Source organism: Coregonus clupeaformis, chromosome 18 (assembly GCF_020615455.1).
Source record: "Coregonus clupeaformis isolate EN_2021a chromosome 18, ASM2061545v1, whole genome shotgun sequence".
In the NCBI taxonomy this organism is placed as follows: Eukaryota; Metazoa; Chordata; class Actinopteri; order Salmoniformes; family Salmonidae; genus Coregonus; species Coregonus clupeaformis.
In genome coordinates this window covers 42,098,954-42,112,241 of record NC_059209.1, presented here as the reverse complement: position 1 = coordinate 42,112,241, position 13,288 = coordinate 42,098,954, and the positions used below count along the sequence as shown (strand labels likewise).

The 13,288-nt window shown below is 44.2% G+C and overlaps 2 protein-coding genes across 5 annotated transcripts in view; both read right to left on the bottom strand.

Annotated features, from left to right (window-relative positions):
- LOC121530779 (kinase suppressor of Ras 2-like) overlaps positions 1 to 4,597 on the bottom strand; it is a 166,183-nt gene extending 161,586 nt beyond the window's left edge. For 3 of the 4 annotated variants that reach the window (XM_045226869.1, XM_045226871.1, XM_045226872.1), the window contains exon 1: positions 3,770 to 4,596. In XM_045226869.1, coding sequence (XP_045082804.1) covers positions 3,770 to 3,946 — 177 coding nt within the window. In that variant the 5' untranslated portion in view covers positions 3,947 to 4,596. Of the gene's footprint in view, positions 1 to 3,769 lie in introns of all 4 variants that reach the window. The other variant, XM_045226870.1, reaches the window with a different exon arrangement.
- Positions 4,598 to 12,212: 7,615 nt separating this feature from the next.
- LOC121530781 (glycine-rich RNA-binding protein GRP2A) lies at positions 12,213 to 13,200 on the bottom strand. The gene has a single exon (XM_041836012.2). The coding sequence runs from the start codon at positions 13,121 to 13,123 to the stop codon at positions 12,629 to 12,631; it is 495 nt and encodes a 164-aa protein (XP_041691946.1). The 5' UTR covers positions 13,124 to 13,200; the 3' UTR covers positions 12,213 to 12,628.
- Positions 13,201 to 13,288: the final 88 nt, after the last annotated feature.

Genomic DNA, 13,288 nt, shown 5'->3' with positions numbered 1-13,288 from the left:
GCCATTTGGGATGAAGACTATGACTAAATAGACCACCACAAGGGCAACAGCACTCACACTAAGTAGAGTATCCTTTAATAGACATTACTAGGAAGAGAGAAATAGTGGAAGTATAAAAAGCGACTACTTTTCTACTAAGATAGATGTAAAAGTAATGAGAGTCTGTTCCTCTATGGCCGACCCGGGTTGCAAACCCACGCAAGATATTGGTAGCATCCCAAATAGATGGGACGCATACATTGGCTTATCTTTATGGCACCAAACCCATTTCCATTATCGGTGCAATCTTTTTTTCTACAACTATAACTAAGCTGAAAGGTAACATGAAGGGTATAACTAAACTCCATAGAGAAAGTGTCACTCTTCTTCTGTATCCCGTATTCTGTATATTTGAGGGATAAACAACACTAAATAAACCTCCAAACTTTATTCAGTATCAGTAGATCTGTAAGGAACATGGCAAAGGCATAGACACATGTTCCTGTGTTTGCATTGTCACGAGACGACTCTTCCACATAGAAAGACAAAATCAGACTTGTCAAAATGAAAAAAAAAATATATATATATATATAACTGACAATTGTTGATGCAAATGAATCCACAGCTAAAATGCTAAGATCATAATCCAACATCAATAAATCCAACATAACATAGCATGAGTTCCACCAGTACAGTTGAGGTTAGTGTTACTCAAACCTACTTCAAACTCAGGTGAGATCATTTTCAGACTAGAAAGGAGCCATTTGACTCATGAGCACCCCTCGAGGTCAATGTGGAGGAGTGCACGTTCGATGCATTTGGAATGCATTGACCTGAGTCGGACTAGGTCCAATTCAGCTCATTTATTCAAGGGGTGAATGGCAAAAAGTGGGTCAGTACAGTACAGTACAGTAGCATCTAATGCAACCAGAGAAACAAAGGTAAACACTGGTTTGTGTGAAGGTTGTTGTCTTTCCACACTGGTCCTGGGTCCTAGTGAGTGTGTCTTTTGAGCCGAAGGTTATGGTTACCATTTGGGTGTGGAGAGCTGATACTTGACCTGCTCCCATGGTAGGGCCAGAAATGTTTTGTCTTCACTAGGGGAAAAGTGTTGGTCATCGTAACTAGGGAAAAAGTGTTGGTAATTGTAACTAGGAAGATGGTGTTGGTCATCGTAACTAGGGAAAAGGTGTTGGTCATTGTAACTAGGGAGAAGGTGTTGGTCATTGTAACTAGGGCTAAGGTGTTGATCATCGTAACTAGGGAAAATGTGTTGGTCATAACTCGGATGGGGTGTTTTTAACTTGAGACACATCTCCTATGATGAAAAAGGCATATGAGATATGCTATAGTCTGACACTATCTAGTGTGATCTGGTATAGTCTGAACGCTGAACCTATATCATGTGATATGGTGTAGTCTGAACTCTGACCCTATCCCATGTGATATGGTATAGTCTGACCCTATCCCACATGCACCTTGCTTCACAACAGAGAGACACCATTGAAAGTGTTTTTTAGTCCAGGACTAGGCTTAACTTGTGTCCGGGAAACTGGCCCACTTTCCAATGTCTTGAACTGTGCAGGGGGACATTTTACAAATAAAGTCATATTTCACAGTTGCAATGGTCAGACACTTTCACATTTGAAAATAGTTGTTTCTATAATATTGCATATGTCTGTGTTAACACAGGCCTTTGTTGTAAGTGCAGCAAGTAAAATAAAAAATAAAACAAAAAGATCTATGGGGTGCAATGAGTGCATGATTCTACTATAAACATATGTTACCTGCCAATGAGGCCAGACACCTGACCCGGCCTGGAGAAGACAAGTTAAAGGGGAAATCTGCAGTTCAAACAATACCAAAGATTACGCCCACCACTGTTATAATAAAAAGCTGTTTTGAGGCTATACTGTGTTTGTTTACATTACATTGTTTACAAACATTGAAGTAAAACAAGCTTAGATTTTGGGTTCTGATGGGGTACAGCAGTTGAACTAAGCTCATGAGGCATTTCTAAATTATATTCTTCGAGAATCAATGGTTATATATCATTCAATTAAAAGTCAAAAATGGATGTACCTATTGCAGATTGCCCCTTTAAATGTATATAATCTAAAGCCCTTGTCCAACACACTCAATCAATAAATTAAATGTATTAATAATGTTTTTTACATCAACAGCCTGACCCATGCCCTGGCTAAAAACTGTGAGAGGCAACTGCTTGACCACGTTTGGCCCTCCATGAATACATTATAACAACATGCTAATAGAATGCTATTAGAACTACACAGGAAGAAGCGCAACTTAATGTAAAGTGTTACCAAATATGACTGCTCCATCCTCAAGTACTGTGCCCTCTGCCTCAGAAGGCCCAAACAGTGTGCATGCCAGCATGTGCAAACATACAGCAAACCTACCACCTAACTTAACAGGGCCTTTAGGCCACATGTCAATGGCAGACATGTCTTTTTAGAGTTTGAGTGCAGCCATGTTTTTTATGACTGAAGATGCTGTACCTGCATGACACAGCACAGTTTCCCTGAGTCAAACTATTAGGCGTACATTTCAAAGTGGTGTTTTTGGTTGGTAGCTAGGGAGTGAGGAACGATACACTGTGTGTGAACATTTGTTAGATCAAATAATTGTAACCTAGTTAGACATGGGGAATCTATTCAGCATGTTCGATTCACCCAAACAGGTAGACTATTAAGTTCATGAGTGGCCATAATGTAGTGTAGGCCTAGCTATAGGGTAATGTGCTGTATGTTTTCAATCTACTCCACTCTGAAATTCAATTCAACTCATGCATCTAGGCATACTTATCCCTTCAAATTACAAAATATTGTAAAATGGGGTGCCTATATATATCAAGTCCATATGAGAGGCATAGTTGTGGATTTTTTTCTCCCTTGTATCAGTGGGAAAACTACATGATTGAGTAAATGAATAAACCAACAGTATATAGAGGCCTGCTATTACAGGCCTATGTCATCTCATCATGTTGAGGATAATGAAGGTGCCCTCTTTTACTCACACATCATCAAGTCCCATCACATTGGACCTCTGTTGACATTTATTCCCTTTAAAATCACCCACCTGTGCAACTCACACAATAATCTCTGCATGGTTTTTAAAAGTGCACCTGAAATGTACCCAGAGTAGCCAGACTCCATTTTATTTATTTGGCAAAAAAATCTATGTTTTGATATTTTAAAAAAATTGAAAAAAACCTTAACACTGGCTTGGGATAACATCATGTCCATTGCATAACGCAATTTATGGAATACCCTGTGGGCCAATTAAATCGGATCTCATTTTCACAAATACACACTTGCATAACAGTTGTTGCAATCTAACTGATGATATGCAGAGCATATTACTTATGATGATGATGATGATGATGATGATGATGATGAATCGTAAACAGAAAGTGTTTAGGCCTCAACGTTCTCGGAGAATTCTGATGGAGAAGAGTTCAGTGCTAAAGCTGAATGTTCCACCTTCTTTCCACCACCTGCAGAATGCGCAAGCCCACAACAACTTGCTCACTGCAGCTAGCTTCTTCTCGATTTATTAGACTGCATAAAACACATCTAGGCTGTATAAAACAGTATTTCAATGGTATAGTCAACCATTTTAACGATATCGAATAATGTACATTGATGTTGATAAAGGCTATGACAGACGTGACAACCAACCCAACATTGATTTTGATCAAAATACAAGATTAGCAGCCTCAGCGCAGCCGTAGCCTTTTTCATTCTACGGAATAGATGCTTTTGCTTACCTCCAGCGTTCGTATTTCTTTTTGTGTCAAGTCGTTGGATGTGGCACATTTGGTCCTCAATCCCTCCAAGCTAGAAATGCTTATGTCTATCATATTTTGCACCAACTCGCACTGCTGCAAGGCTTTTTGCAAACTCAGATGCTGCTCGTCGCTTTTGGTCATATTCTTCTCGTCCATTGCTTGCGAGCACTGGTCGTTTCTTTATGTGTACTTAAAAAAAAATCAACTCAGAAAATAAAGGTGGAAAAAACTCCATGTAATAAAGCGACCTGCAAAACGCCAGCAAACGTGGTGGTATATTATATTATGTACATTGGTTTACAGATGAGATGTGATAAATGTAAAAGGCGACTCCATTGCATTAGTCCTAGTATTTCCTGGTGGTGGTTCGTCTAGGTGTTTCTGATTGAACCTGGTATTGATGCTGAGGGCTATATCATCAAACACAATATGCAGATAGCATAGGCTACCTCTTCAACAGAAATAAAAATCAGAACACAACCGATCAAGCCTCAGCTAATAAATCCATTGAGCGTTGTTTATTCATTTCAAAAAAAAAAAAAACAACGCATCACAATAACATAAACGGATCCATAAAACTAAAGCAGCGTAGTATAATCATTTTAAAGCTGATGCTGTGTGGATTGGGTACAGGTACTCCCCGTCTCCCTTGCCAGAAGCTGTATCCCGGGTCGCTCCCACCACCACACCGACATGTTCCCGTCAATCAAATCTACAGCAACCGCATAGCATCGCCCACGGAAGCAGCGGGAGGAGAGGCACCACCGCCGAGTGATGGAGGAGTTATCGCGAGATTATGTGCATCAGTGCAGAGAGAGTGAGTTCACTGTTTGAACTTCATTATCGATACGCTCCATCAGCTCCACATGAGCAGTTTAATGTGTTATCAGGATGGTAGGCCTACCTACAGTGCCTTCGTAAAGTATTTAGACCCCTTGACTTTTTACACATTTTGTTACGTTACAGCCTTATTCTAAAATTGATAAAATACTTTTCCCCCCTCATCAATCTACACACAATACCCCATAATGACAAAGCAAAAACAGGTTTTTAGAAATGTTTGCAAATGTATTAAAAATATACAACTGAAATATGACATTTACATAAGTATTCAGACCCTTTACTCAGTACTTTTTTGAAGCACCTTTGGCAGCGATTACAGCATTGAGTCTTCTTGGGTATGACGCTACAATCTAGGCACACGTGTATTTGGGGAGTTTCTCCCATTCTTCTCTGCAGTTCCTCTCAAGCTCTGTCAGGTTGGATGGGGAGCATCGCTGCACAGCTATTTTCAGGTCTCTCCAGAGATTCAATCGGGTTCAAGTTCGGGCTCTGGCTGGGCCACTCAAGGACATTCAGAGACTTGTCCTGAAGCCACTCCTGTGTTGTCTTGGCTGTGTGCTTAGGGTCGTTGTCCTGTTGGAAGGTGAACCTTCGCCCCAGTCTGAGGTCCTGAGCGCTCTGGAGCAGGTTGTCATCAAGGATCTCTCTGTACTTCGCTACGTTCATCTTTCCCTCGATCCTGACTAGTCTCCCAGTCCCTGCCACTGAAAAACATCCCCACAGCATGATGCTGTCACCACCATGCTTCACCGTAGGAATGGTGCCAGGTTTCCTCTAGACGTGACGCTTGGCATTCAGGCCAAAGAGTTCAATCTTGGTTTCATCAGACCAGAGAATCTTGTTTCCCATGGTCTCAGAGTCTTTAGGTGCTGTGACGTCACGAGAGGCTACACAGCTTTCAGCGGGATTGCTCAAGTAGTGCAAGGAGACAAGGTTCAAACAAAACAAGGATTTTATTATAGGTCTTGGGAAATTAACGAAAATATAACCAAATTCTGTTCTCTTGTGGCTCTTTAAGGGTTAACAGTTCAGGGATGTCTCTTCCACATCCAAAAACATAATTCTCACTCGCTCAGATAACTTTTCCCCAGCCTTACTGTAGTCCACGTTGCAGCTAGTGGCCAACCCAGCAAAAAGTCCTTCCAAATGTCTCTCACGTATTTCCACAGGTGCATATATCCAAAGGTGAGTATTTCCCAAAGGTAAGTATCTCCAAATCCTTATATTCCTCATGGAAGTGGACGTGCAGCACTCTTGTTCTCCAGAGAGCCCAGGTTGGAGACTGTGTTTCTTCACCCCCCACACACTCCCTCAGTGCTCTCTTCCCTTCCCAAACCTTCAGCTCATCAGCTCCTGATTTGTTTCAGCTGCGTGGGAAGATTGGCCATAGAGGGGTGGAGTTCCCGACCATACCAGCAGATGGAGCCATAGCTGTCTGGGTTTGCAGCCATCTCAGGGGGATGTAACGTCCCTCCAGGACACAGCCTCTCGTGACATCACACATCCCTCGGACCGACGTCCTCGTGGGGTAAAGGCAGCGAAGAAGGCATCACGCCGGGAGAGGGCGTCCGCATTGCCGTGGTGCTTGCCAGACTGCTCTCTCTTCAACTCCTCCAACTCTAGGACCAGGGACTCAGCCTCCTGTTGTCTCTCCTTGAGTTTCTTACTGAACGCATCAGCCTTGGTTTTAGCAGAGTTTAGCTTCTGTTGAGCAGCTTTCAGTTCCTTCTCTCTCTCTGCCTCCGCATTCTTCATCTTGTTCTCCAACACCTTGTACTTCTCCTCTGCCTTCTTCTGGACCTCCTTACTCCTGCGCAGGGTCTCCTCACACTCCTCGATGGTCCTGCGCAGCCTCTCCAGCTCCTCCTGTTGCTTAGGGAAGGAGCTCTGTTGGAGTTTAGCCTGGAGGATATCTAACTCTTCTGTCTTCATGTCTAACTGTTGCTTTAACAAACGATACCTCTCAGCGGTCCCCTTCAGACCAGACAGTTCTTTGTCCAGATTCTGTAGCTCCGTCTCTGTGTCGGTCTGAGCACCTGCCATCCCTATCAGAGCCCGGGCGGGAGTGAGTAACTCGGAGGATTGCACCGAGCCTTCCCAGGATGAGTCTTGCCTCTCCGTTTCCGAGGTACTCGGGGTTATCCTCTCCTGAGACTCTCTCCAGAGTGGGTAAAAGGCTGGGCAGTCTCGTCCAATTAGGACAGGGACGGGGAGGGAATCAACCACCCCCGCCGTCGTGTGTATGGTTCCCCGTGTGCTGGTCATTGTAAGTTCAGTAATGGGGTATTCTCTGGTGTCCCCATGGACACAGGAAACTGGGAGGAGACTTTCCCCGGGGTCAGACACGTTGGGCCCACCAAATCCTTACGCACTAGGGTGGCCCGGCTACCAGAATCCAGTAAGGCCTCCACATCATGGTGATTCACAGTTACCGGGCAGGTGGGGGGTCGATCTGGGCCGCCATTCTACGACTCCCAAGAGCGAGGCAAAACGGTGTGTGGGTGCTGAGCTGGAGGACTCCGCAGTGGGCATAGGTTCCTCGGCTGGTTTCCCACACTGCCAGGAGATATGTCCCATCTCCCCACACCGGTAACACTGTCGAGTTTCCCCCTCCTGGTATACTCTTCTTGGACCCGCCTGGTTTCTGGCCCCCCTGGAGCCGGGATAAGTCCTGACGTGGCTGGGTTCGAGACCGTGGGGTCCTTTGGACGGGTTCTTCCCATTTGTGGTGGGGCCGCACTCCTGGGGTCTTTTCGGAAGCATTCAGCATCTCCGCTGTGGCCTGGTACTTTTCCACAGCTTCCACGGTCAGATCAGCCGTGGTCAAGGCCTGTTGACTGATGAACCGTTTTGCCTCATAAGGCAGGGCGCGTAGGTAACGATCCACCACAACGGCCTCCACCACCGCCGCTGCTGTATTCCTCTCGGGATCCAGCCATTTCCTTGCGATTCGGACAAGTTCATGCATCTGCGCCCGAGGAGGTTGGTCTGGTTGGAAGGTCCAACTGTGAAAGCGCTGGGCCATACCAAACTTTGTGAGTCCATATCTGCTGAGGATCTCAGACTTCAGGGCATCATAGTCAGTAACCTGGTCAGGGCCCAGGTCCCGGACAGCATTCAGCGATTCCCCGGTTAGAAAGGGGGCTAACAGACCAACCCACTGTTGCTTGGGCCAGGCTTCCCTAGTGGCCGTGGCCTCAAATGCATGCAGGTATGCCTCAATGTCATCGGTAGCTCCCATCTTAGATATAAAGTCACTTGCCTTTATTGGGCGGGTATTTTGGACCACCCTCTGTCTCTGCAACTGCAATTCCTCTGCCTTCAGAAGGTTGGCTTTCTTTTGCTCCTCCCAGAGAGCCACGTTTGCTTGCATCTGGGCTTGCTGGCCAGCAACAAGGGCTTTCAATATGTCCTCCATTTCAGTCGGCGGGGAGCCTACGGCCAACTTGGAAAACTGGGTGATCAAACCTTCGGTATCCTCCTCTGACATGCACTATTAACGCTTGAGCGTGCCCGTATTCTCCACCATCTGTGACGTCACAGATGCTACACAGCTTTCAGCGGGATTGCTCAAGTAGTGCAAGGAGACAAGGTTCAAACAAAACAAGGATTTTATTATAGGTCTTGGGAAATTAACGAAAATATAACCAAATTCTGTTCTCTTGTGGCTCTTTAAGGGTTAACAGTTCAGGGATGTCTCTTCCACATCCAAAAACATAATTCTCACTCGCTCAGATAACTTTTCCCCAGCCTTACTGTAGTCCACGTTGCAGCTAGTGGCCAACCCAGCAAAAAGTCCTTCCAAATGTCTCTCACGTATTTCCACAGGTGCATATATCCAAAGGTGAGTATTTCCCAAAGGTAAGTATCTCCAAATCCTTATATTCCTCATGGAAGTGGACGTGCAGCACTCTTGTTCTCCAGAGAGCCCAGGTTGGAGACTGTGTTTCTTCACCCCCCACACACTCCCTCAGTGTGTCTCTTCCCTTCCCAAACCTTCAGCTCATCAGCTCCTGATTTGTTTCAGCTGCGTGGGAAGATTGGCCATAGAGGGGTGGAGTTCCCGACCATACCAGCAGATGGAGCCATAGCTGTCTGGGTTTGCAGCCATCTCAGGGGGATGTAACGTCCCTCCAGGACACAGCCTCTCGTGACATCACAGTGCCTTTTGGTAAACTCCAAGTGGGCTGTCATGTGCATTTTACTGAGGAGTGGCTTCCGTCTGGCCACTCTACCATAAAGGCCTGATTGGTGAAGTGCTCCAGAGATGGTTGTCCTTCTGGAAGGTTCTCCTATCTCCACAAGCATTTCGCTACACCCGCAATAACATCTGCTAAACACGTGTATGTGACAAATAACATTTGATTTGATTTGATTTGGAGCTCTGTCAGAGTGACCATCGGGTTCTTGGTCACCTCCCTGACCATGGCCCTTTCCCCCCGATTGCTCAGTTTGGCTGGGAGGCCAGCTGTAGGAAGAGTCTTGGTGGTTCCAAACTTCTTCAATTTAAGAATGATGGAGGCCACTGTGTTCCTAGGGACCTTCAATGCTGCAAAACATTGTTGGTACCCTTCCCCAGACCTGTGCCTCGACACAATCCTGCCTCAGAGCTATACGGACAATTCCTTCGACCTCAGGGCTTGGTTTTTGCTCTGACATGCACTGTCAACTGTGGGACCTTATATAGACATGTGTGTGCCTTTCCAAATCATGTCCAATCAATTGAATTTACCACAGGTGGACTCCAATCAAGTTGTAGAAACATCTCAAGGATGATCAATGGAAACAGGATGCACCTGAGTTTAATTTTGAGTATCATAGCAAAGGGTCTGAATACTTACGTAAATAAGGTATTTCTGTTTATTTTATTTTTTTATACATTTGCAAAAATGTCTACAAACCTGTTTTCGCTTTGTCATTATGGGGTACTGTGTCTAGATTGATGAGGAAAAATTTTTATTTAATCAATTTTAGAATAAGGCTGTAACGTAACAAAATGTGGAAAAAGTCAAGGGGTCTGAATACTTTCCGAATGCACTGTATATGTCATTTTTCACAGAATCAAATTGGGATAATTTTTAAGATACATTTAGGCTATTCTGTTTACATGTGCCCTTTTAAGCCTACTTGTAGGTATCTTGCCACACACACACATGCGTGCACGTGCACGTGCACACACACACACACACACACACACCACTAAAATAACCATAGCTACATGTGTTACGGTTGTATACTCCAAATGAACTGCAACAGTTGTCTGTCTAAATTAAATGACAGAACGCTGAGTGACACTGAGTAGGCCGGCCAACATCTCTCACTGAATTATAGCCTATTTTATGACAGCATTTTCTCTTCTATGGGTGGGGTGAAATAAACAGGGGAACAATTTAGTGTTACACCTGCGGGGTCAATTTGAATGAGGCCGGTGGTGGGGAACCAGAGATTGTCTGACATTTCCTCTGTGTCACCTGCAGAGACATCAGACAGCATTATTGTGTCTCGCTGCTGGAATGAACAGGCTTGGTGCTGTGTGTGTGTCAAGACACTACACATAGATCCTATTCTAGAGTTCACTAGAAACATTGTACAGTCTATGTGTTGTACAGTGTGTGATCATAAGGGCCAATCATAAGGGCCAATCAAGCACAAATAATGGCAAATCATAAGGGCTTATATACTGTGAGCCTCTTACAATACTCTGAGCCTCCTACAATACTCTGAGCCTCCTACAATACTCTGAACCTCCTACAATACTCTGAGCCTCCTACAATACTCTGACAAAACCGACAATAAAACAACCATTCTCTTTGTTATGATTTGTGGCACCCAATTTTGTCTCATTTAGTGTAGACATGATATCTGACATGCTCTAACACTTGATTTAGGTATTTAGTTGTTGTTTTTAAATATTAAAAACGACACGTATACAAATGTAACTCAGACTTTTTGTTAAGCAGAGCATGTTTTCTTGGAAAGTGCTATTAAAAGCTACATTTGCATGTATTTCCCAAGAGAGCAATAGAGTCAGGTTTTCCCAAAATACTATTCTGATACCTACCTCTCTATGCAATCCAAATGGCAGTAGAGTTTACTTATTTGTCCGAAAAAACTATGATGGACAACAACTAAAATAACAATTTAGAAAAATCAATCATGGGGGTTACTTTTCCCATCAGGCAATCCAGTACCCTGTCCTGAACCTTAGACATGGTCACTAGCCGGCTACCACCTGGTACTCTACCATGCACCTTAGAGACTGCTGCCCTATGTACATAGAGTCACATTAATAAAGTTGACATACTGTTTTACCCACTTTATATGTATATACTGTATTCTAGTCATGGCTCATCCTATATAACTACTGCTGTACACACACCCTTTCTATTCATATACTGTCCACACACACCATTCACATATTTATATTCTACTCAGATATTGCTCGTTTTGATGTCTTAATTTCTTATGTATTTATTTTTACTTTTGGATTATGTGTGTATTGTTATTGAATTGCTAGATATTGCTGCACTGTTGGAGCTCGAAACATAATCATTTCGCTGCACCTGCGATAACATCTGCAAAACTGCGTATGCTACCAATAAGGGATTCATTTCTTAATTTTAAAAGCCTTTGTTTTGGCATTAGAGTATAAATATTTAAATTGACAACTAAACGACTGGCTTGGTATCTGCCTTCGCCATGTTTTTGCCATTCGTTATTGTGTAACTGAAAAATTACGTATGCCCTCTTGATATTACACGGTCGTCACTTGTTACCACAGGCACAGTCATAAATCATGCATATTTCTACAATGTATCTTCTTAAAATGTGTTAAACCCAAGTCTTCCCTTAACCACACTGCTAACCTTACACCTAAATTATGACAAAAACGCTACTGTTGTTCATGAGCCTTCACGATATAGCGTATATAGTTTGACATCGTGGCTGTGCTCTCTAGTGGAAACCATTTTTCACACTGGTGCGAAAGTAACGCCCGCTTCCGCTTTACTTCCGTATCCATTCCCGTACCATCAAATACATAAAACTCGTGAAAACGCGGTCATTAAAGATAGCTAGCTATATACATACTATTATATTCGTGTTTGTGGATGAATTTACTTCTGCCGAATGTCTTTAATGAAGATTTTCGACACACGAAAACACGTTAGTCTTAAGGGGCAATTTGGAGTTGCGACATACATTTTTGGACTTGTAAACTGATATGTACCCATCGACTCTTGAATATAACTTAACGTTATGCCTCACGAGCTTACCACAAATGTTTTTTTAACTCGTGTTTGTGAACCAACTATATGCTCATGGTTTAAAACAAATCAGATTTAATGGGTGAGTCCTTGCAGCAGTCTATTAATTTAAGTGGTTACATCGCCCCAGACCGATCCTGCAGTTTGTACTGAGGGGGTGGGGTGGCTTTGTAGTTTCGACTGCGGAATCCCGCGTTTAAAGGCCTTAGGCAGAATTCAACACAAACCCGAATCATTCATCTTAAATTACCGCGTTTTCATGGATTGATGATACGGCATGACAAATGTTAGTTCACTAATAACTTGAGGAGAAGTTGTTTTTCCAAAGAAATCGTTTAATAGGTTCCATAAAGCCAAAATTGACACAAAAAATAATGTTGAGGAGACAAAGAACAGAAAGTACAAAGGTGGAATGTTATCGGGCAAGAGAACATGAACTTTTCACATGGTTTGTAAATGAATGGCCGACACACGTGGCTAAATTGAAAGACGCTCGAGCTAGCTAGCAAGCTAACTTAGCTAATTAAACACAGAATAGGACTACAAAAGTCATCCGGTCAACAACAACACGTGGACATTTCTTGAGGAGCGCATCTTTTAAATACAGCCAGCCAAGGGATGATCTTGAATCGGAGTTTACTCGTGTGCAGCATAACGTTAACTGTTGTAGCTAGCAGTCTCTGTAGGATCCCCGGCCTAGAACGGTCTCCGTAGCCTTCATGGGCCCAACCTATTGATTGTCCCTGTATCCGCCACCGGAGGAGTATCCGCCTCGGCCTCCACCGCCGCCACCACCACCACTCCTGTATCCGCCACCACCTCCGTAGCCCCGATCTTCGCCATAACTGCGGCCTCCTCCGCCACCACCGTAACTCCTCTCGCCTCCACCATATCCACCGCCACCTCCACCGCCGTATCCACCGCCACCTCGGGAACCTCTGTATCCACCGCCACCTCCACGACCGCCACCACCGCCCTGGCCTGCCTCGTTCACACGGATGGTTCTGCCGTCGAGAGACTGGCCGTTCATTGCATCCATAGCGTCCTTCGCATCCTCGGGATTGTCGTACTTTACGAAGCCGAATCCACGAGGCCTTCCTGTTTCTCTGTCCATGATGACATCACATTTGGAGATGTTCCCGTACTTGGAGAACGCTTCTGCAAGAGATTGCTCTGTTGTGTCGAAGCTCAGGCCACCGACGAAAAGTTTTCCTTCGTCGGACATGTTTCTTTGTCTTTTGCGGACAGAACCAGAAAGAGCTGCTGCTTGGAGAGGAACGTCGACGGAAAAGGAAATGGTAGCATGCCGCGAAATATTATAAAGAGTAATTTGACTCCGCCCACAGTAAAACAATGGATGCGATTGGTTGCAAACCTGCCGTAAACAGTG

What these genes read in the sequence shown, in the direction of transcription:
- LOC121530781 (XM_041836012.2), bottom strand. Translation starts at nt 13,123, where the DNA reads ATGTCCGACGAAGGAAAACTTTTCGTCGGTGGCCTGAGCTTCGACACA.